The sequence below is a fragment of the Chelmon rostratus genome, chromosome 17, assembly GCF_017976325.1.
Source record: "Chelmon rostratus isolate fCheRos1 chromosome 17, fCheRos1.pri, whole genome shotgun sequence".
Classification (NCBI taxonomy): Eukaryota; Metazoa; Chordata; class Actinopteri; order Chaetodontiformes; family Chaetodontidae; genus Chelmon; species Chelmon rostratus.
This window is the reverse complement of record NC_055674.1, coordinates 5,202,695-5,227,215: the sequence shown is the minus strand read 5'-3', so window position 1 is coordinate 5,227,215 and position 24,521 is coordinate 5,202,695. Positions and strand designations below refer to the sequence as shown.

Sequence of the window (24,521 nt, the reverse complement as noted above, 5' to 3'; positions counted from 1 at the left end):
AGTTTTCTCAACCCATAATGATCATCTGATCCCTCAGGTTGACCTAGGTCTATGTTGGCTTCTTGCAGGGATGTCGATTCTTTGTGTAAGTACACTGAGAGGCACATTTCTTGTTTGTTTGAGCGTACTTTGCCAATACGGCTAATTCTGTTTGATTCTTTGAGGATTTTCAGTTAAAACCTTGTGGGAATTGAACTTTTGCAAAGTAGCAAAAATCAACCAAACACAAATAAAACATGACATAAAATCACCTACAGTGAGGTATGTTTCACTTGACAGCAACAATATGCATTTGTGCACACTCACACCTTAGAGTGGAGTTGAAAGGCCTCAAACCTGCAGCTGTGGTCGCTGTAGGATTGCTGTGATCACTGTTTATTAAGTTAACAGTGTTGGAACAATGCTTAATTATATCAGCACAGACAGAGAGGTAAAACCAGTGGTATCAGATGAGGTCTTTTGTGGGTCTGTTCATCAGGGATACCACAAAGTCCACCCTCAGCATCTGTCTGTCTGTGTAAAACGATGTCTGTGTTCAGAAGAAAGGCTGTCGTGAGGCCGTGTTGTTTCCCTACATGTTTCTTATAGTCACCCGTGTGGGATGTGACAATAAAACCAGTGGTATTAACAGTACAAACTCTGATTCATACATGCATTTGTGTGTTTTTGTGTTTTTCTATGCCTTTTGTAAAATGTACATTTCTTTGAGTGCCATTCTGGTATCCCCTGGCAAAGCTTTTTTTCATATTCTTTGATGAAGACATTTGATTTGCATGTGAAAAGACCTATTTTCCTACAAAAATAAATCAGAAATGCATATTGAATAGAGTCTCTGCGTCTTTTGTTTGGGCTCAATAGCAGGAAAAAAAACTAAACGTGAGGAAATAAAAGGCTCCCCACTTCTGAAGCGTTGAGTACGGCCCTGTTCTTGTTGTCAGTATGAGATCTGGGTCTGATTTTGATTGGTGGAGAGCAGGGGGGTCTCTGCAGTCCTATCAGGAGAATTACAGTCACACGGGCTGATGTTGTGTCACTGGCAGGAACAACACAGGAGGCCGAAGCGATGTCGCTTCAGCTCATGTCAGCCGTGTCATTTTGTTTGTCACTTTGGCAGTTCATTCGGTGAGAGCTGAACTTCAGCTTGTGACGAGAGAACATCTGAGTCTGTGAGGCTTTAAATTACATTAATGCATCATGAGCTCAGTGTTTGTCCCTGATAATACAACCACTTCTTTAATCAATCCAGACTGAACCAGCAGAAACCGTTCAGGGCCTCTTTGAAATTGAAAATATGAGCATAAGGGTTGAATAAGTGTCCTCGTTCTCATTTTTGTCCAAGTTTTCCACTTTGTGTCTGTCATTAGTGAGTTCACAGCCAAACTGCCTGGAGAGTAAACATCAAAAAACGGAAATGGAAAGTATGTTTTTTGTGATTCTCTGACATAAAAAAAAAACTTTCCCTGCAGAGATGAGCCAGTGGGAATGAGCAGAGTGCTGCAGCTGGATGTACAACGAGGTCACTGCCGATATGAGAGGAATCCCAGGAGCTATGTCTGGGATGGCAACTTGTGGCAGCGGGCTATTTTTCTCCAAAAAGAAACAAACATTGCATCCCATTAATGGCCTAATTGGACGGATGCACTAACCCCACGCAGATGTCATTTTAGAGACAGTGCACACATGCTGTTACATATTTGGCGACGAGGAAAGAGGAGCCAGACAAAAACTGCTCCAGTTCTTTCCAAAACTTGTCTGGTTAGTTTTTTAGCCTGTTAAAGCATCATCCAGATGTTTACATGCCTGGTCCTCCCAGTAACTGTGGGATGCTCTCCTGCAGGACACTCAGGAGAAACATTGTGAAGTGGAAGGCGCAGGAACGTGCAGGCTACTTATATCACATCGGTCTCAAATCTGAGGCCAAATAATGAACAGAAATATTACTATGGAGTCATGCATTTGCGAATACACTACACTGCCATGTGGCTTAAATCAAACAAAGAGTAGAATCCATAGAAGAATGCATATAAAAGGGATGTGCAGAGCTATGCTAATAAATCACTGGATCGTATGGGATTCCAGGCCTGAAACGAACACCGAGCACAAACTGTGGCCCAAAAACAGGCCAAATCCTCTGTTTGTAAGTTGAAATGCTGCATTCTAATAACACATTTTGGCAGCTTTTGGGCACTTAAAGGCTCAAAGACACTAAATCATGCAAGCTGAGATGTCTGGGAAAAAGCTTTTGCCTGCTCTGCTGGTTAAATGAGCCAATTCCACTCCAGCCACTGATTACACACAAACAACTTTTTTCTGATAAATATTTATTCACTGATTCACGTCATTTCCCCTCATGCTGTTCACAAAAAAACAGAATCACAAATATTCACATGATTCTAAAATTGGTTCACTGAGAGTTATCGAGTGTGGTCATCTACAGCTGGTAAATTATTTCTCCGGATGACAGAAATCACTGTTAAGACTTTCCAAGTGTCAGCATGAAAGGTAATACCCCCTGTTGCATAAGACCTGCCCAAGTCTTGATGCAAATGTTAGAAAAGAAAGCTTAAAGTTTTCACCCAAAGTGCAAAATTCACAATCATTATAACACTTTACATTGGAGTCAGTTAAAAGTTCTGCACTGGATTCGCAGTTACATCAACTTTAAGTGTATTAATTTCCAAACTAACATTGGACCAATATGTGTGTGCTGCAACTTTGAGACATGTTTATCCCCGCCTGGTCACTGTGGTGATGAGGGGCGGCACATTACACATAACACAGGCTCCCCATAGCAACCTTTGTGAGGAGGGACCTCCTGTGTTTATTGGTGTTATTATTTCTTTTTCTTCCCATGGTGTCTCTGCTGAGTCCTCGGCTCTGAGCCTCACTTCACAGGGTCCTCTGATGACCACAGCCCACAGAGGGCGGCCATGGTGGCTTGTAGTTTGCACCACTCGGACACGACCCCTGCAGGCACCCTGAGATCTGAGGCTCACCTCATGCCCGTATCACATCCAGCAGTGTCGGTGATGCAGAATCTTCCTCCGCAACCAGCTCCAGCCTTTTACAACACATGATCGATTAAAGTGAGTGTGTGCCGTATGTTTTCCCCTCAAAGGTTCCCAGAATATTGTCAAAGTGGTTAAATGTGTCAAAAGATTCTTCACATTCAGTGTGCTGCAGTTTTCATTAAAGTGTTTCATCCAGACTCTCTTCATATAAATGAGATGTTCGATTTTCCTCAAACTACATTCAGTTTGTTTCAATAGCTCTCATGGTCAGTACTGTATTGATTAACATAAGGCACTACAATGTAGACCCCCACAAAGGCCTCACAAAGGATTCCCGTTTAAATCAAAATCCAGCTGGAACATTTGTGGTAATAAATATAGTTTAGCTATACTTCAAGACAGTTTACAGAGTGTTTGCAGTCGTAGGATTGTTGCATTTCAGTGCAAGTGTCTTGGCTGCCGATAGGCCGACACAGCAGTCACTGCAAGTTGCTTCGCTAAAATAGATCTGTCCATTCATTCAAAAACATAAGAAAGACTTGATGAGTGACAGCTTCATCCTGAGGCTAAAAAGAAGGCACTTAGCTCCTGTCCTGTCAGCTGCCCCTGGATCTGAGAACTACTGTTCACCTGGTTAACAATCTCCCAGGTGAAGCCTGAGCACCCCCTGACTGTGCAGCCGCAGCAAGAGGTCGAACTCAGCCGGCATGGCGTGGAATTTCGTTTTAGTTTGCCTGTCATCGTAGTAGTGGTTAGTCAGGGCTTGGAGTCCGTGTGGGTGATTGCCGAAGGGCCAGAACCCGTAGAGATGCACGTTGGCACAGAGTTCCAGCGCCAGGCTCGCCATGATTATCCCGGTGCTGAGCCGCACTGCTCGTAGGCCTTGGGAGCGCCAGAAGACGGCCAGACTCTGGAGGTACTCGGGGTTGAAGAAGATGGGCCGGGTGGGGCTTTCAAAGTCCTCGATGGCGTAGACAGCCCGCAGGGACACAGGAGTGTTGTGGCCGTAGGAGAAGGCAGGAATGAGCAGCAGGGAGTTGCCATATGTACGCAGACTCTCCACAAACGGACGCCGACGTCCCATCAGAGCCCCGTACCTGAAAATCAACAGAAGCGGTGAACCAGCAAGACAAAAGGAGCATTTCATGGTGACGGTGCAGTACGATTCATCCTCCTGCTTACTTCTCTAGGAAGATGCTCGGGTTTGCAGTCACAAGGTCAGTCTTGATGCCCACGTGTTTCTCGTAGCCGTTTTCCAAAGGAGGAAGGTTGCACCTGAGCAGGTAACAAAGGTGATAAGAGACGTTAGTGTTTTTCTGTTGGCTTAGACTCTCACAGACCTGTCAGTGCTCACATTTCTCACCTGATAACAAACTGAGCCGAATCGATCATCTTCCCACAGCCGCTGTTGGTCAGGATGCCTCCATTCCCAACAACAGCACACGTGTCCCATGTTTTATTCGGGAAAGGTCGCTCCTGGAATCCACACCAGTGGAAAATGCTTTACAAAAGGATGACATTTATACTGATGGTGACAGTGTGTGTGAAATACAAAGAGCCATTTGAAGGGAGGGAAGTCTATGGCCAGATCTCATTTGCAAATGTTCCATCTTCACCCCAGGGAGATCCCCTGCACTACCCACATGATGCACACATGTGTCTGTTTATTCATTTCCTTTGGTTCCCTCAGATTCTTGGATTATCAGTAATCTTGTGCAGTTTAAAGGATAGAAAAAAAATAGCCTAAAACTGACTTATGGCAAATATGGACGTTTGATATTCAACACAGCTGTATTGTTGGTTTCCGTTTTGATTTACACAGAACAGGACTCAGTTTGCTGCTGAGCAAAGCACCGGAAGAGGTGTTTTTCACCTCAATGGTTGATTCAGCGTTTCCCTGCAGAACCTACTGTCCAAACCTCGGTGAACCATTTATACATTTTTTGAACATGGTCTTTAGACTTCTTTTTGCTTGGAACAAAAGGGGGTATAGCTCAGTGGTAGAGCATTTGACTGCAGATCAAGAGGTCCCCAGTTCAAATCTGGGTGCCCCCTGGGGAAAGCTTTACTTTATTGAATGTGACATGAAAATTCACAACTGAAAACCTTTGCACGCACATTTTCTCAGACTTATGAAAAGCTCAGCTACTTCATTAGTATCTTCCATTTTACTGATGCCGCTGGCTGCAAGCAGGCTCGTCTGCTAAATGTAAGTGATCCTGTGGTTAGCTGCGTTTCCTCAGACTGAACGTGCAAAAAAAACCCTCACTTCCACTTTACCAGATCACTGTGGAAAGAGTTGAGTTTTAAGTAACACATACTTGCACAGTACACTGACAAGAAATTGAGTGAAATGTCTGCACGAACATTAAATTTAGTACAAAGGACTTCCCAGACAATGAATGCTTCGGTTTTATCCTTTGACCTTTCCTCTAGTGCCACCATGAGGTTGACGTTTGAGGTCTGAACAATGCGACTGATTGCCACGACATTTTGATAAATTCCTCCTTAAGGATGAATCCTTGCAACTCTGACGATACCACCATCAGGCCTAAATTTCAACCTGTCCAAATCGACTTTTGACCACCTGCGGCATAAACGACGTTCCCATCAGCCTCAGCTGTACTCTGTGTTTAGAGCTAATTAGCAAATTACAAAGTAAGATGGCCATTGAGTGCTTTATGCTGTTTTTAGTCTAGGCAGTAAATGATATGGCTTTAAGAGATGGCGCAGCAGCATGCACATGAGGTCACAGTCGTGATGTTTTTCAAAGTGAAGGCAAATAAGAGGAAGAAAGAAAAACCTCATGGTTCTTTTTATCTGTATCTGCCTCTTGCACACTCATCTCTATTATATGAATTATCCACATTTAGTAGAATTATTTTTAAATAGTGTTGATAATTTGTGCAATTCTGTTTTTGCGAATGTAAAAATTACACGTTTAAAAGTGGATTCTGGTGTATGTTGAGGTCATGTTAAAATGTATGAAATGAGTGTTGCACAGTGGGGGGTATAGCTCAGTGGTAGAGCATTTGACTGCAGATCAAGAGGTCCCCAGTTCAAATCTGGGTGCCCCCTGCTTTTCTCTTCAAATCCAGCAGATAAACGCGCTCTCTGCTCAAAACAACATGCCGAGTCCAGGCAGCGGTAGCCAGCCTCAGTCTGAACCCCTTACCAAAAATAACCGTGCTGTGTCGGCTTGTCCATGAAAGAGCTAACATGTGAGTAGACACATGACTAACGGGAGAACATGCAAGGGCAGAGCAGAGAAATAATCTCTGTGGTGCAGCTTTTGAGAGACAAGCAGCCGATTTTGTGGCGAAAGCGATGAGTGACAAACGGCGTACCCTTGCAAAGGTGCTGAAAATCTCCGGGGTCACCTGGAGCGTCCTCTTCTTTTCCCCATCGTACACGAGCTTTGATCCCACGGCGGTGTTGGCCTGCGTGATGATGGCTTTGTCGAAACCATGGCACCTGCTGCCAAGCTGAGCTCTGGGAGAACCACGAGGACTTCGTTAAATAACTTACAAGATTCTTTCATGTGAGCGTTTTAATTCCATTAATTGAGTGAACGCAGTCACAGGTCCTTCAGGTAAAGTCCCACTCTTTTACCAAAACTCACATGACCTCAACATGTGTTATATTTAGAGGGTGTAAGTTCCTCTGCTTTGAATAACATTTGTATTTCTACTTCTCTTTCCAGGCCTCTACTTGTTCTTCTTTCTGGTCATAAAAAAGCAAACAAATCCTACACTTTCATCTATTTGTGGGACCCTGACTCAACTTTTCTGGACTTGACCTAAAGTTAAAATACTGAGTGAGGAAATATTTGATTTGCCTTGTACAGCTACAGGGAAACAAATACACTCAGACTGTACGCTTGTATGCGTATAGCTACGTGGTCTATTCTGAGAAAAGGGAAGTCTACCTCCTCTCCTTCTTTTAAGAAGTGGTGCAATGATATGTGTGCTGTCACTATTTGGGAGAGATTATGTACTCCTCGTCTGACTCACAATGTCAATTTATTGAGATTTCGGCGTCTCTTTTTTTGATTATATCAGAAAGCACATGGACTCAGCTGCAGCTAAGAGTTGGTTTATGTGCCCCTGTTGAGCGAGGCTGAATGTGCACTTTATTTGAACCACCTTTTCATACTCATTGTCCAGCGGCAGCTGTGAACACTGGAGATACAACATTTCTGTGCACATGTTATTTTCAGTTCTAGCTAATTTGTAATTTATTTATTTATTTTTTTTTTTTTTGGCTCTGTCATGCTTTTTTACCTGAATTTTTGGTAATTGTCGTCCTGCTTCTTCCAGGTTTGAGAGTAACGCTCTACAACTTTGTCGATGACCTCCCTGTGACACACACACACACACACACAGTCAAGGCTCTGCAGCGCCGACAGGACTTGATCTGATGAAGACATGAACCAAAAGGTCACTAAAGGAGAGGCGGTGTTTGTTCTCACTTGCAGCCTTTACAGAGTTCAGAGGGCTGAGGGGCGCTCTTCTTCTGAGGAGGCAGTTTGCGAGGCTCCACATTGCTGCTGAGAGAGAAACAGCAAAGATAAAAAAAGAAATTGCAGAAGCTGGAGAAAAAACAGCCTCTGAGACGGCGTTTTCTTTGCTTCACATTCTGTTGGTTGCATTGAGAGGAAAAATCCTGGTCTAGATGGGCTCTATTGCTTGTTTCCATGCACATATTCATTACATAAAGTAATCTTAATTAAGTCTGACCAGCAAAGTGATTTTATGCATCATCTATGTGGTTCAACGGGAAGTTCTGTCAATACAGCAAATTATAGCAAAAGTTCTGCATCCAGGTTCCTGTCACTGACCTGCAGCAGAGAAGTGGTAAAACTGTCAGTTTCATACATCATAAATGAATAACCAGTGTACAAACTCACGAGAGGAGACCTTTGCTACTTCTGCCTCTTCATGTCTGTGTGCTGTAATGTCTATGGTCTGCGGTGTGTTGCGTGCACTGTTATATGTCTTCTTCTCTTCCTGTTTACACATTTTCACAAAGGGCCACGATTAAAAAGGCACATCTCTGATAGAATCCAGTCTTCAGTCAGTCAGACTTCAGACTCCCAGTGTTCACACAACCTGGCAGCGTGTGCACCTGTGGGTCTAGAAAACCCACGGCGTATGGCAGACTGCATTTAAAGTCAGCTAAATACCCTTTAATTTCAGGTGGGGTTTGGTGCAGTTGCTCCTGCTGAGCTGAAACAGCGTCTCATATTTCACTTTCAATAACTCTTTAGGTTTCAGAGTTTCCGCCATTGCTACTTTTCCTCAAATAGAAACTTATGATGCTGAGTACACAACATCATTTAAGCACCACTAAAAGTGAGCATCAACTTTTACCAATGGAGTTATAAAACGCGTAACACATAACCTGTCTGTTATTTTGTGCTGAAGAAGTGACTCCAAATTAATCTAATTAATCTAATTTCCTTAACTTAACATATTAAGCAGATAATACAACATCTGCATATTAAAACATAGAATTACGAAACCGTAAAAACAATTAATCTTCATGTAAATAATCTACTGGAGAAGTTTCATGGTGATATCTGAGTTTATCCTATTCACCTGTAATGCCTTATGTTTTCTCAAAATTAGCTTTTTCTCATACTCTCAGCCAGAAATCTCGAGTTCAGTTGCCCTTACATCCACCACACTTTCCAGCTTTACTCCTATATTTTTTCAGAAGGTTTTTAACGAGGGGTTTGTTCATATGTCATTCATAGCCTGTCCTATGGAACATTTTACCCCTAAAAACAAGGCGAGAATTGATATTTTGCTGCTGACGGTATTTTCTGCTTTATGAAGTGATAAAAATAGATTGATAATGTTTCATATTCATAATTAAACAAAACAATTCAGGAAACTTTTAATGCAAAAAGTATGTGTCTTAATATAAGTGATCAATTTTTACCCTATTCACCTGCAGGGTCTCTGCTTAAGTGCTCATGGTGCCTTATGGGATGTATTCACGCATATCTGAGCAAAAACAAAAGCTAAATCAGCCTCTTTTTCTCCATTACACCAGTCATTTCACACTAGGTACACCTTCCATGGGTGTAGTTAGTGTGTAGTTAGAGGATGAAACAAGTGAGAGAAAAAAAGTAAAAACAAATATGAAGGACTGTCATGTTAGCATCATCTACAGGACCTGTAGGTCGTCTCTTATCAACTTTACCATGCCTCTTTTTCTGCAACCCCCACCCAGAGCACCCAAAACACAAAAACCTGGTCTGACAAGTGTGTGTGTGTGTGTGTGTGTGTGTGTGTGTGTGTGTGTGTGTGTGTGTGTGTGTGTGTGTGTGTGTGAGCGTGCCTGTTACACACTTACTTGTGGTCGAACATGTACCAGATAAGAGTGGTCAGCAGGCTCCCCAAGCAGAGGAGAGTGATCACCACAGAGAAGAGTGACTTCAGGAGCTGTCCCCTCATACCTCTCCCCTCCTGCAAACTTCACCGGTTAGCCCCCCTCGCCTCCTCCCTCTCTCCTGCTTCACCTTGTGTTCTGCCTTCACCTCCTGTTTTCAGATTTCCTCCCCCCTCCTCGGCTCGTTCTGCCCCGGCTGAACCTCTCTCTCTCTCGCACGCTCTCTCTCTCTCTCTCTCTCAGGAGTGTTAATCTTTTGCCTCTTTCCTTTCCTTATGTTTTCTTTCACCTCGGACCCCTTCCTCTCCTTCCCCTCTTCACCCTCTTCCTGTCTGTCTGGTTTGACTCAGTGTTTCTCTCCCTCCTTGGGTGAGCGACAGCACGCCTCCTCAGTTAGGTCTTCTTTTTCTGCTTCTTGTTCAGGCAAGTCCTCTGTCCTCTGTGCCTCTCTACTTTGCCTTCTCTCTCTTCCTCTTTGTGTCCTGGTCGGCTGAGAGGGAACCGGTCTTTCTTTGCTCCACATCCTACTTTAGTCCATGTCATGTCTCCTCAGTCCACCCATCTCCTTTCCTCTGTCTCTCCCCCTTTTTCTCATGTGTTAAGACAAACTCTCCGCCCGCCGTAGTCCCAAAGCTAGAGCTCCTTCTTCTCTCCGCCCCCACCCCTGAGCTCCAGCCTTCTCTCTCTGCTTTCCCCTCCCTCCCCCGGCCATTCCCCCGCCCACGTCCCTTAAAACCCCTCTCCCCTTCACACAAAAAGGAGGCAGTAACATGAGTGCCCGGCACTGAATTAGCCCACAGTTTGCCTCTTGATAGAGTGTGTGTGTGTGCCAGGAAACACATTCAAAACCAGCGAGGGGCAGAGCAGGCGGGGGGCAGAGGCTTCCCATCCAATCAGAGTGACTCCTAATACCCCTCAAACTCCTGTCTGCACACACACAAGCTTCTTTTATTCCAGTGTCAAACTTTGCCAGCTGTACCGACTCATATCCTCTTACAATAACCGTGTGTGTCTCCCTGTTTGAGAGGTGGGAGGGAGAAGGTGGGTTGGGGCCAGAGGAAGGGAGGTCTCCACTCAGCTGAGAAAGAAACCGGCTTCTATCAGTGCAGCACTGCCGGCTGGCTCAACAGGGTAACTAAGTATCGCGACAGCCGGAGAAAGAGGGGAGCAGAAAAGTGAGAGAAAAAGCAGAGAAGAAGAAGCATAACTCAGCTGTTGTTTGGCTTTCTTTTGGGAGGTCTGCGTTGCAAGCTGTGCAATGGACGGGGAATAAAATGTATGACTGAAAAGCTGAAGGAGGATTATGGGAAGTAGGTTGAGCATATGGGATGCATTTCACTTTAAGCACCCACAAACAGAGGACCACACCCAGCCCTCCTGTGTTTATCCCTCCTGCTTTGAGTTTTCAGTGGAAAAACTCCACGCTGGGCTCCTTGCAATAAAACAATTATACCTACCTAGCAAGTACATGCTGAGTAAGCTGAGCTGCGCCACAGCAACCCCACCACCCCACGCACAGAAACCCAAAACAAAACAGCTCTTGGAAATTTTTTTTATTCTGGCAGACGTCAGGGTTTGCAGAAAACGTGCTGGGGTGGTTTGAGGCTGCTTTGCTGCAGCCAGACGGAGGATGTAATCAATAAAGATGGTTGTGCAACTAATAAAATCAGGCTAATAGCAGCAATAGAGACAGAAGGTTGTCTAAAATCTCCACTTAACCTGCTTTTTACCTCAAACACATTCATGTAATGGTTCCTCAGCTGATGTGCAGCTATAGGCCTCTCAGGGGGGTTGTGGGCTGTGTGTTAACAATGGTACAGGTGGCACTTACCATAGTTTGCAAAACCCATGTCCTAAAACAACTATGACTCGAATCTAGACCGGCATTTCTTGAACACATCCTGATCAGAGTAAAGATAACAAACTAACCCCCGAGAGCCAGGCCTCGGGGAGAAAACACACATGTGCATGACCTTTCATGCATCATGAGACACGAGCAGGAATGTGGGGAGAAATGTCGTAAAAAAGCATAGAGAACTCCGCGATCAGAACAAGGCTTAGAGCAAGAGACAGAGCCACTGCCCCACGAGAAGAGTAGTGTGGGACAGCACCGAACACCTTGCTTCTGTGGTGGTCTGTTAAATCACATATCCAGACCTCTCAGCCTGCCGCCTCCCAAGTGCAACAGTCCGTCATTAGCTGATTACAGGCAATGCCATTTCCATCCAAAGACTCCATGAGCGATTTAACCACGTTAAAGCCAAAGAAGTGATTTTTCAAGATGACATCCATAATCTTGTAACACAGGAGGTTTCTCAGCATTGTGCAGCTCTTGTGCGCCCGTGGGAAGCCCTCGGTCTTTCTTCGCTCAGCACGGATGAATCATGCCGGAATTGTTATCTCTGTGATGGATAATTGTGTAATTAGGAGCTAACTTTTTGTGATCAATCTGTTATTCAGCGGAGGGAAGCGTCAGCGCAAAGTCCTGCAGAATTTCAGCACAACTCTGCAAATGTATTCATATTTCTTTGCGTGTGTGCATGCATTAAGAATTGGTATAGAACGTCTACTTGTGTGTGTGTGAAGTGCTAGAACAGTTTCGATTACCATGTTCGCACGTCTGAGAGTTGAAAATAATATTTGCATATCCTTGCATATCCCAGTTTACCCTCCCCCAGCTGCTCTTCTTGACAGGAAGTCTGGACGCAGCATGATTCAAGGTGGCATGCAGTGATGGAGGAGTGGGTGTAGTTGGAGTGAAGCACTTCCTCTAAAGAGCCCATGTGACATGTATCACAAGGCAGACAGACACACAAATGTCTCATTGTCACCCAAAAGGCACCCAGTAAATCTGACCTCCCCCTCCTCCACCTTGTGCGGGGGGCACCCTCCATCAGCAGTGACGAGGCTGCTGCCCTGATCATCCGTGACAGGCAGGATGTGGACCAGGCTCGACACCACTGAAGGAGCGGGGTTCCCCAGAAACAGAGAGCTTCCTGCCAGCTTATAGTGTTTTTTTTTTTTTTAATGTCACGGTAAAGCAGTCAACTGTTTCCCCCTTTGCTATAACCTTCAGAGCAGATTAAACATCAGTCTCCATGCACTGCCTGACTCACACCTGTTGCCTTAAACAACCAGGTTGCATGACCTGGCAGAAACTAGTGACAAGACCTGTGGTCTGACCACATGAACATGTATTTGTTCCTTCTCCCTCAGTGTGTGTGGCTGTCTGTAAAAGACCGGTGACAACAGATGACGCAAGAGGATCCAAAGAGTATATGTTGATGTTTTTGAGCTGGCGAGAGTAATAATAAGGTGACGGCTTTGTGCACTTTTGTCCTAACATATCCAAAGAGTCAGTAGATCGAACCAGAAAAAAACAGGGGCCTTCTAGAACCAAGACGACGAGGAGCTACGCCTTAAAACAGGCTCCTAATCTTTTCATCTTTCACCTTAATCCGCCTTATCACACATCCTGCACACAGCAGCTGCGCATCCGACTGTACAATTTGACCTTTTAAACAGCACACAAAGTGACTGTTGATTGTTACAGACAACAAAATACAGACAACAAATACAAAAAGAGTATAAAAAAACAAATTGTCTTGAGCTGGATGGCTTGAATTAAGGGATAAACAAAAAAAAATTGAAAAAATTCTGCTGTTTTTGCTCTTTTTCTTGTAAAAGGCTTTCACCTTTTCAGGCCTGAAATAATGATAATAATAATTCAAAGTGAAAGCATTCACCTGGAGCTGAAATGATCAGCCAATCAATCGATAAGTGGATCTGCTGAAAATTAATCATTTATCATCGTTTGCTGCGTTTCTCTGTTTAACGTCACAGTAAATAAAACCTGTGGGTGATGTCACTTTGGGCTTTAGGTAATTACGATGGGCATGTGTTTGTTTTTAAACCACACAATTAATAGATGAAAATAATTGTTTGTTGCACGCTGGCATTCACCTCTACAGGCCCTCAAATCCCTCAAATGACTGCTCACAACCCATGACCTCAACCTGAAATCTTTGCACGTTGTATGCAACAGTTTGTGCATCTTTTAGCAGCCCGTCTGATAAGGCTTGACTGAAGAGCTTCTGGTTCCAGGAGATCTAATCACCAATCAGCTGTGGGACCTCAGAGTCACCTGATAGGATCATTTTGTCGGCTTTCTCCAGCTGCGGGCCCTGAAATTGTCATCACCTTCCACTTCGCTTGGCGAACGGCTCCACGGGGAGGTGTGATGGAAGATGTGGGCCTGAGGGGGGCAGTAATGGGGTCAAGTGGCTCAGGAACAGCTGATCCCCGTGCATTCCACTGCTGCTTAGCATGAGGCCTGGTGCCCTCGTGCCTGTGTGAACCGTTACCACCCTGCACGTCTCATAAGCACTCACAAAAGCAAAACACATAACAGATGATGTGAGCACACAGACGCTGTCGATCACACTAAGGTATACTGGGCACGCGTGCAGTCACTTAGAGGGGCACATGCATAATTTACACATCCTGCCATGGTTATAATGGACATGAGGGACCCTCTATTTCAACAAATTACAAATCAATCCTTCACAGCCTGAATAAAATGGATTACTGTTCATTGTGTGTAATACACAGACAGAATAAACACATTTGCATCAGGTGGTTAAAAATCATTTCCTGCAGCTCTCCGTCTCAGAGAGGTACTTTCTCAGAATCTGTGTTGGAAAGCGATGCTAAGCAGCATGCAAATTCAGCAGGGACTGTAGATTAGCAGATAACTACTGCGTGAGTTTCTATGTTGAAGGTCATATGCACGATGCAGCGGCAAGAATATACTGACTTTAAGATGAGAGTGAAATGACATAGAAATCTGTTCCAGACAAGACCAGGACACCATAGCTGTGAAACAGACTGTGCCATTGAGAACTTGAGTGAACAAATATTTGACCCTTTATTTGACTTTCTACATTATCTTCATTTTTCAAAAGCTTTAAGGTGAATGTACGTCAGGTTCACTCAGGATATCCCTGCCTGACATTTAACTTTTGGACGTTTGGATTTCTCATACCAGCTACAACCACTAGCTGGCAACAAACCTTTAAAATTCCAAACTTTATTAAAACAGTATGTCTGGTGCATCTCCAAACAATTGACAGATTTAACACTTTAATTATAGAGGGGACTCATCTGTTTTGCAATAGAAGGATTTTCATTCCTCATAGGCCACAAAATAAAACAAATTAAAACTGACCTCAAATCAGAAATCTGAAGATTATTGGCCTGATTTATTTTTCATGGAGACAAACAAGAGTAAACATGTTGCCTTGTTGGGGCTGTGATACAAACACAGCATTGAAACTGCATTCAGTATTACAATTTTCTTTTCTTTGCATGCATGTTTGTGCATTTATTATGAGGAAACTTTAGACTGGAAGGACAGAAAATGTGTCCTAAATTCAGTTTGCACAGGTTTTGTTTACCCTGCACAACCAGAAACCATGTTTTTTGGTCAAATATTTTGTGTTGGGATTGTTTTGTTTAAGTTGGTTTAAAGGGCAGTGATTGACAGGTTGATTACCTTACTTACTCATTGGCTGTTCAGTCTCTGGGCCTCACAGCTCAGCTTGAGACCATCTCACTACGCACAGTAAGACAAGATATAGTGCAAGCAAATGGAGCATCTGTATCTTTTGAAATTTCCTCTATCAACCAGCCAACACATAGGCATGTGATCAGTGGTGCATTCACTGCAGACAATCTTGGCCTCTCAGAACACACATATCCTGTAAAACAGCTACAAGAACAGTATCACCATATCAGAGATGTTCCGTTACAACCTGTTGATCATGCATGCCTTCTTGTACTCATTGGCTCAGATTATGCAAAGAGGCTGCCGTACCCCATCTCAGTGCGAAAAACGCCTGTCCAATGAGCAGTCTGGCTTGTTCAAAGGATCCCCAGTGACCAGGTAGATCAATCACATGAACACTGGTATTTCCCACATCACATTGTTGAACATAGCAACAAGTACAGAGTTGTATTTGACTGTTCCTTTGAATAAATGGGCCAAAATCTAAACAGCCTAAAACAGTTTGAGGCCCTCTCTCCTTGGGGTCCTTCTCAGACTTCGCCAACATGCTATTGGCATATGTGGTGATATTAAAGCTATGTTCCATCAGGTACGCCTGTTGAATGAGGACAAACCTTTACTTCGCTTTATATGGAGAGGGATGCAACTGGATCAGGAACCTGCTGTTTATAAATGCCAAGTATTACCATTTGGAACAACATGTAGCCTGTGCTGTGCCACCTATGCACTTCAGAAACACGTCAAAGAACACTCTGAAAGTAATGAGGAGGTCCTCCAATCTGTCCAACATTGCTTCTATGTTGATAACTGGCTCCAAAGTTTCCCTTCCTCTCATGAGGCCAAGTCTCTCATTAACAAAATGAAGCCCCTGCTTGCTGATGGTGGATTTGAGATCAGACAATGGGCTAGCAATGATCCTGCTGTAATACACCATCTCCCACCTGATGCAAAGTCCATAACCACTGAACTCTGGCTTTCAGAGAATGGAGACCCCAAAGAGCTGACGCTCTGCCTCCAATGGAACCGTTGCACAGACATGTTGAGTTACAAGAACCGGTCCATCTCTTACCATCAGCCCACAATGAGGAACATCTAGAAAGTACTGGCAAGTCAATATGATCCTCTAGTCTAGGCTATCTAGCCCCTTTCACAGTTCGTGCAAAGATCCTAGTGCAGGATCTATGGAACCAGGAAAGAGGATGGGACAACATAATTAAATCTGATAGTTTGTTGAAGAAATGGCAAGCGTGGGAAATGGAATTGCAAAATCTCCCTGACATCCACTTTCCTCGCTGTTATTTACCCCCCTCTGTCAATGCAGCTACTTCAGAATCCCACATGCACATCTTCTGTGATCGAGCGTGTTTATGGTGCTGTGGCCTACCTCCAGACTACAGACCAACATCAACACGCCTGAAAAGTATCCTCTGCAGAGGGCCCAAACTGAGAGTTTTCCAGAGGAGTTCAAACAAATCTATTCCCAGAAATAGCAAGCTACTCCCTCTTTCTCCTGAATATGATCCCAATCTTGGTCTCATTAGAGTGGGAGGTTGACTTCGAAGAGCAGAACCTCTTGATCATGACACCCTCCATCCAGTTATATTGGATCCTAAACATCCCATAACCAAACTCATTATCAAGCATTATGACAACAAACTGTTCCACCTGGGTCCTGAGCGTGTGCTAGGGGAAGTAAGACACAAGTGCTGGATCTTACATGGTCGCCAAGCCATCTGTCAACATCACCATCAGTGTCAAGACTGTCAGCGATGGAGATCCAATCCAGTCAATCCTAAAATGTACAACACGGAGGGCCATTTTTATTGATTTGATCTCCTGTTCCCAGCTTCCCCCAAAATGTGGGGCAGATGTCCAGTCCTACATACAATCCTGATTGAAGTAGAGGGCATTCTGAATTCAAAACCCCTTGCACACATTTCTTCTGACCTTGCTGACCAGTTGATCCAGTTACACCAAAATATGTTTTTGATGCCTGATTCCTCTCTTCCCCAAGCACTGTGCCAGTGAACTCCTCGGCAAGAGAAAGTGGCGTCACAGTCAAATCTTGGCTGATCAATTCTGGTCAGCTTTTATTCGATCCTACCTTCCAAGCCTTCAAGCCAGGCAGAAATGGAAGACTGACAAGGAGAACTTGGACTCAGGTCAAGTTGTTATGTTGGTTGACCCCCAGTTTCCTCGAGTATCCTGGCCTATCGGAACGATAACTGAAACCTAACCCAGAAAGGATGCAAAGGTTCACAGTGCTAAAGTCATCTTTTAAGGTCAAGTATACAGTACATACGTCCTGTCTCCAGATTAATCCCACTTCCTGAAATCACCGAAGAAGAAACCAACTAACGTATTTGCTGCACAAATCCGGGCACGGCTGTTAGAAACTACAGAGTTAATTTCCCCTCTGCTCCACAAGTTGGTTTAAAGGGCAGTGATTGACAGGTCGATTACATTCACAGTGCAACGCCCAAGTTTATTGTGCAAAACAAAATAAGTTGTGGCTGGATGCTCTTCTTTGCGCAATAAAAATACTTTTTTTTTCACATAACTTTGCAGCCAGAGGGGATGACGCTCCTCTGAGGAATTCCCGTCAATATTTCTTTCCTAGGCTGCTTTTTTAATTATGTAAAAAAAAAACCTGAAATCTCTTTAACACATTTCCACCAGTTCACCCTTTGAGCTGTCACAACTTTTCAGCCACACAGTGACAGCAGGCACAAAGCAGAGGTACTTTTATTTCAAAGCCAGTGGAGGAAAAAGTACTCAAACCTACTCATCTATAATCATTCTCTGCTACAAGTAGAAATGGACCAAAAAATGCATTTACAGTATTAAAGTAAAAGTACTTGTTAGGCATATTTGGTCCCTTTCATGAACTTCTGTAGATAATTTTATCATTTATTTAATCATTCTCTGCTACAAGTAGAAATATACCACATCTATATGCTGGACTTAAGTGTGGACAAACCGACTGTTGCAGACTGTTATTTTGCCATCCATCCAGCTGGCTTGGCACTGTTATTTTGTTATTAGATCTGAATGAATGAAACATTCTTATTAAATACTTTGTTCTTTACATAGTTAAATGTGCTGACAACAAAATCACACAAAAATCATCAATGGAAATGAAATGTATTAATCCATAGAGGTCTGGATTTGGAGTCACACTCAAAATTAAAGTGGAAAAACACACTACAAGCTGATCCAAGTTTGATGTTATGTCCTTAAAACAAGTCAAAATGAGGCTCAGAAGTGTGTGTGGCCTCCACTTGCCTGTATGACCTCCCTACAACGCCTGGGCATGCTCCTGATGAGGTGGCGGATGGTCTCCTGAGGGATCTCCTCCCAGACCTAGACTAAAGCATCCGCCAACTCCTGGACAGTCCATGGTGCAACGTGGCGTTGGTGGATGGAACGAAACAAGATGTCCCAGATGTGTCCAATCGGATTCAGGTCTGGGGAACAGGTGGGCCAGTCCATAACTGCTGACACACTCCAGCCACTTGAGGTTTAGCATTGTCTTGCATTAGGAGGAACCCAGGGCCAACCGCACCAGCATATGGTCTCACAGGGGATCTGAGGATCTCATCTCGGTACCTAATGGCAGTCAGGCTACCTCTGGTGAGCACATGGAGGGTTGTGCGGCCCCCCAAAGAAATGCCACCCCACATTATTACTGACCCACTGCCATGCTGGAGGATGCTGCAGGCAGCAGAACGTTCTCCACGGAGACTCCAGACTCTTCACGTCTGTCACATGTGCTCAGTGTGAACCTGCTTTCATCTGTGAAGAGCACAGGGTGCCAGTGGAGAATTTGCCAATCTTGGTGTTCTCTGGCAAATGCCAAACGTCCTGCGCGGTGTTGGGCTGTAAGCATAACCCCCACCTGTGGCCGTCGGGCCCTCATACCACCCTCATGGAGTCTGTTTCTAACCGTTTGAGCAGACACATGCACATTTGTGGTCTGCTGGAGGTCATTTTGCAGGGCTCTGGCAGTGCTCCTCCTGTTCCTCCTTCCTGCGGAGGTAGCGGTCCTGCTACTGGGTTGTTGCCCTCCTACGGAATCCTCCACGTCTCCTGATGTACTGGCCTGTCTCCTGGTAGCACCTCCATGCTCTGGAAAGTATCTCAAAAAAATGCTGACAGACAAACCTTCTTGCCACAGCTTGCATTGATGGAGCCGGACAGTTTGACTTCACAGAAGTGTGATAGACTTGGAGTTACATTGTGTTGTTTAAGTGCTCCCTTTATTTTTTTTGAGCAGTTATATTTTTTTCTCACTATTTTTTCTAATATTGTTATTTTATATTTTATAATGTATTTTTACCTCCTGGTTTATAATTAGTCTTTACATTGTCCTTGAAAATTGTTCTTATTTTACATGCCCTTATGTTTCCACCCTTTAAGTTGCTGGAACTGTAAATTTCTCTTTGGAGATTAATAAAGTATCTATCTCTATACCAAAAAAATGCAACCACTAGCTGGCAACAAACCTTTAAAATTCCAAACTTTATTAAAACAGTATGTCTGGTGCATCTCCAAACAATTGACAGATTTAACACTTTAATTATAGAGGGGACTCATCTGTTTTGCAATAGAAGGATTTTCATTCCTCATAGGCCACAAAATAAAACTAATTAAAACTGACCTCAAATCAGAAATCTGAAGATAATTTGCCTGATTTATTTTTTATAGAGACAAACAAGAGTAAACATCTTACTTTGTTGGGGCTGTGATACAAACACAGTAAACTGCATGCAGTATTACAATTATCTTTCACAATATATGTTTGTGCATTAATTGTGAGGAAACTTTAGACTGGAAGGAAAGAAAATTTGTCCATAAATTCAGTTTGCACAGGTTTTGTTTTCCCTCCACAGCCAGAAAACATGTTTTCTGTCAAATATGTTGTGGTGGGATTGTTTTGTTTAAGTTCCTACAATGTTCACAGTGCAACGCCCAAGTTTAATGCGCAAAACCAAATAAGTTGTGGCTGGATGCTCTTCTTTGGGCAATAAAAATACATTTTTTTTTCACATAACTTTGCAGCCATGACGCTACCCTGAGGAATTCCTGTCAATATTTCTTTCCTGGGCTGCTTTTTTAATTACGTAAAAAACCCTGAAATCTCCGTAGCACATTTCCACCAGCTCACCCTTTGAGCTGTCACAACTTTTCAGCCACACGGTGACAGCAGGCGCAAAGAAGAGGTACTTTTATTTCAAAGCCAGTGGAGGGAAAAGTTCTCAAACCTACTCCTCTACAATCATTCTCTGCTACAAGAAGATAAATGGTAGAAAAATACCAAAAAATGCATTTAAAGTATTAAAGTAAAAGTACTTGTTAGGCATATTTGGTCCCTTTCATGAACTTCTGTAGATAATTTTATTGGAACAATGCTGATTACATTACATAACTTCACTACTTCCTGTACTCTTTTATAAGTTAACCTCTGGCATAGTATCACATTTTATAAATTGATCATATTTGTAGAATTTTCATTTGCAATCTAGTAACTAAAATTGTCAGATAAACGCAGTAAAAAGTACAATATTTGCCTCTGAAATGTAGCGGAGTGCAAGTAAAAGGTAGCAAAACTACCCTAAAATTGTACTTAAGTACAACAGTTCAGTAAATGTTTGAGTTTACTTTCGAGCACTGGTGAAAGTTATTTTTGTCAAGGTGTCAGCCCTCCAGATCGTAACTTCAAACTAATTCTTCCCCGCTAATCGAGTATTTGCTTCATGAGGAAATAACGTACAGGAGACCATCAGTGTCTTTATGTACACTTTTATTGTCAGCACTTGACAGCTGGCAGTCAGGCAGGATCGACGGAGCCAGATTACTTCTTGGTCGTCTCCTCCTCCTTGGACAAGGTCTTGATGATCTCCTCCTTCTTGGCCTGGAGACGCTCCTCTCTGCGCTTGCGGGCCTCCTTTGTCTTGGAGCGACGAGCCTCGGCCTGATCACTGCAGGACGGACAGAAACCCAGGCGTTCATACAGTGTGTAATCATAGTCCTCAACCTCTAATACACACCTCAACATCATTTGATGAAATCCTGCTTAAATCCACTGCACGTGAACTGGTTTTAAATTCATGTCTGGTTATAACTGCTCTAGACCCAACTGCTATCTGCTGCAAAACACAACACTGCAGAGAACTTAAATACGACTGTTGGTGTGAAATGACGGCTTTCTCAGGATAACTAAGCTCGCTTTTCTGTGAACCTCAACAAACCAGAACTCAGACTTACGCCAGGAGCTTCTTGCGAGCCTTGTCTGCCTTCAGCTTGTGGATGTGCTCCATAAGGATGCGCTTATTCTTGAACACGTTACCCTTGGCCCTCAGGTAGAGGCTGTGGTACCTGGGGGACAGCAGAGAAGGAAGAGCATTAAAATAATACCCGAGTACACAAACAACAAATCAGAGGCACCAGATCTTTACAGTGTGCCATACATGTGTTTCACTGAGCTTGATTCAAGATTTACAAACACCTTCAGAGGTCTGGTTAGTGTCTGATTGTATTACAGAATATGCCAAGAGAATGGCCACATCAGTAAGAGCAGAAACAACCAGCGTAGACGCCCTGAACCTACATGTGCCTGTCAATCTTCTTGGACTCCCTGTAGCGACGCAGCAGACGACGCAGGATCCTCATGCGGCGCATCCAGGACAACTTCTCAGGCATACGGGCGTTGGCTGTACCCTTTCTCTTACCTGAAAAAAGGAATTAAAACACACTGTCCTCCATCATCCAGGCAGTAAAATGTCAAACTAAATGCAATAATTCCACAAGACTGGTTATTAAACACTTGACTCATTCATGAACATAATCTGTCCTGTAACACAGCCATGTTTACGCAAATAAATCTTAAAACAGACTGTCAGGTTCTTTCCTCTAAGGAGACAAACGTGACATTTTCAACTTACCGACTCCCATGTGTCTTCCCTTGCGGCGTGCCAGCGTGTTCTTGCGGCAGCGGGCCCGGGAGTGGACCGTAACAGGCTTACGAATGATAAGACCATCCTTCACCAGTTTACGGATCTGCTGGCCTGAAGACAGACGGAAACAAGTCATTGATGTGGATACACTGATTCATTAGCCAAAAAAAAAAAAAAAAAAATGCACCCACATGAAAACCTTGAGAAATTATCAGCAACAGTCTGGACATGATTTCATAACAGGCAGTTCAGAATAATTTACCAATAGAAGGGATATCATGTTGACAGGTAGCCATGTTTTTTCTTCTGCATACTGAGGGGTTGTCTGGTCTTTATTACAAACTAGACTTCATCATATTTAAAAACAATGAGCTGATACCTTAAAGGAGAACAGAGATTAAAAGACCTAAGACAATGAGATTCTACTGAAAGACGCCATTTATTGCTGTTTAGTTGCATTAGTGAGAAAATAATATCTCGCATTTTTGGACATCGACCATCATCAGTGTCAATCTGGATATTTTGGCTTCTTCAACCAGTCTCTTAAGATCCATCTCTCACAAGACCCCCAGATTCAGGAAGGTAACAGGTTACAAGACTATTAATGTCTGGAATATGTCAGTTTAAGTAGATGAGACATTAACTGGACAATTGCCACACTTCGCTTGATTAGATAGAAGATTAAAACTTGGTAACTAGGTTTCTTGTCAGCATCATTATTAGAAACACGCTGGTGAACGTTCAGTTGATTGAGGTGGTGCAAACCAACCTTCAGCACCTGAACAGCGGCTGCATCATTATCTCAGTTAATGATGAAAATATATAGCCGACTAACAGGCCACAGGAGGACTTTGTGTTTGACTTACGAGAGTTGGCGTTGGCGATCTCATTGGTCTCGTTAGGGTCCAGCCAAACCTTCTTCTTGCCGCAGCGCAGGACGCTGGAGGCCAGCCTCTTTTGGAGCCTGAGCATGCTACAGGACACAGACAAGCCAGGTAAAACATCTCCCAACAATTAAACCGTTTACTGCTACTTCTATCAGAGCTAATGCCACAAAACTGACACGTTTCATTGAGGACAAAAAGCTTTGTCAAACTGTTTCTGCTGCTAGGTAGCTGTTAGCCGCACAGCTAACATTACACGTCCAGCCGGGTTGACAACATGGCCTCTCCGTCTGCTACATCGTGTTGCTCAAAGCCTCGTAAAAATACGTGTTTTTGGTTTTAGAATGAGGCGTAAACTTTATGTATCGCTGAAAAGGACACTCAGGAGTTTCACTGAAGTGATATGGGGTCTACAAATGTGCATTTTAATAGTTAAATCATGACTTTTACTAAGCCATCGACGGTGATCCTACCTCATGGCTGCTACTTCAATAGGAAAAGGAAGGCTTGAGAGACGGACTGGAAGCTACCATTTTAGAGGAGAATCCATCTGTGAACACGAAACTGCTTGGCGTTAGCTCAGACCACATCTTACATTGTTAATACCTCATTCGTGTCGTGAAGCTGAAGTTATAATTGTTTTAGGGTTAAACTGATAGAAACTACCACAGACACGGGAAATATTTAGTTTATTTTAAAAGTTGAAATCGCTCAACACCTCCTCGTAAAATAATGGTACCGACCAGTATGTTACAATGCATTGTGGGGGATGAAACAGTTGGGTGCATTCTGCTGTTTTAACACTTGAGGGCGGTGTTGAGTCCAGAAACGGCACTGCTATGAGAAGACAAAAGCACTGTATTTTTAAGAGTATTTATATTATTTTTGATACCCTACATTTGTACACGGATGACAAGAATTATAATCCAGAAGATTTAAATTAATTAGTTTTCTGAGCCGTCAAGACATTAAGTTCAGCCTCAAAACATTCAGTTCAGCCTCCTTTACTCCTGAAAAAAGGAGACAAATTATTTTCAATAAACGGATTACAATTAAAAGAGAAATTAAAATACCATTGTGCAGTAAGGTCTTACAAAACTCACTAAATTTAAACAGTAGCCTGTTTAAATAAAGTTACTATTTTCCTGTTATTCCTGAAAATGATTATTCGTGTGAACTATACTCTGCATCACACAGAATCTGTGAGTGCTAAATCCCTTATCAACTGACAAAAAAATACTTAATCATACTCATAATCTTAGAACTTATTCTGCCATCTCTAACAACAACAGATAGAAGAAATACTGTACAAAACCAGAATAATATTTATAAAGTCTAAACAATAACTGATGCACTGTGAAATACAGCCCTTCAAGGTGTGAAACACAGCCATAATAAGTCATTAACAATGTAGGATGAAGAGTGACAATATAATATACAGCTTTGACCAGTGATAACATACTGAAAGATTAGAAAAATGTAATTTTAGGCTTTTGAGTGGCTTCTATTATAAACAAAGAGTGATTGCACAAAGTGGTTTTGTGAGTGGCTACTCATGAACACGCCTGTAAAAATAGCTCACTGGTACATTACCATCTGACCGGTTTGTGGTTTCCACTGTTGAGCCACTGCATCCTTGGCTCTCCAGCAGCAGCCCGTCACCAAGGCAACGCAGCACGCTCACAGTGTGGGTGCATGAGGGGCA

General features: G+C 43.3%; 2 protein-coding genes and 2 non-coding genes across 6 annotated transcripts; 2 read left to right on the top strand and 2 right to left on the bottom strand.

Annotated features, from left to right (window-relative positions):
• Positions 1–2,312: 2,312 nt before the first annotated feature.
• On the bottom strand, positions 2,313–10,023 carry st8sia6 (ST8 alpha-N-acetyl-neuraminide alpha-2,8-sialyltransferase 6). Of its 3 annotated transcripts, none has more exons than XM_041956324.1 (7): positions 9,375–10,023; positions 7,483–7,560; positions 7,295–7,369; positions 6,359–6,503; positions 4,375–4,487; positions 4,194–4,286; positions 2,313–4,108 (listed from the first exon to the last, which is right to left on the bottom strand). In XM_041956324.1, exons 1-7 carry the CDS (start codon positions 9,473–9,475, stop codon positions 3,646–3,648), a joined length of 1,068 nt encoding a protein of 355 aa, XP_041812258.1. In that variant the 5' UTR covers positions 9,476–10,023; the 3' UTR covers positions 2,313–3,645. The 3 variants fall into 3 exon arrangements, with proteins under 3 accessions (XP_041812258.1, XP_041812259.1, XP_041812260.1); XM_041956325.1 differs by having other exon boundaries at positions 7,483–7,557; XM_041956326.1 differs by lacking the exon at positions 9,375–10,023 and adding an exon at positions 7,852–9,254 and having other exon boundaries at positions 7,483–7,557.
• On the top strand, positions 4,995–5,066 carry trnac-gca. Its single transcript has one exon. It is a non-coding gene; the product is annotated as a tRNA-Cys (tRNA).
• On the top strand, positions 6,018–6,089 carry trnac-gca. Its single transcript has one exon. It is a non-coding gene; the product is annotated as a tRNA-Cys (tRNA).
• Positions 10,024–20,762: 10,739 nt separating the features above from the next.
• On the bottom strand, positions 20,763–23,315 carry rpl19 (ribosomal protein L19). The gene is made up of 6 exons (XM_041956642.1): positions 23,290–23,315; positions 22,799–22,905; positions 21,921–22,043; positions 21,587–21,707; positions 21,244–21,354; positions 20,763–20,957 (listed from the first exon to the last, which is right to left on the bottom strand). The coding sequence occupies exons 1-6, from the start codon at positions 23,292–23,294 to the stop codon at positions 20,831–20,833; spliced, it is 594 nt and encodes a 197-aa protein (XP_041812576.1). The 5' UTR covers positions 23,295–23,315; the 3' UTR covers positions 20,763–20,830.
• Between the last annotated feature and the right edge of the window lie 1,206 nt (positions 23,316–24,521).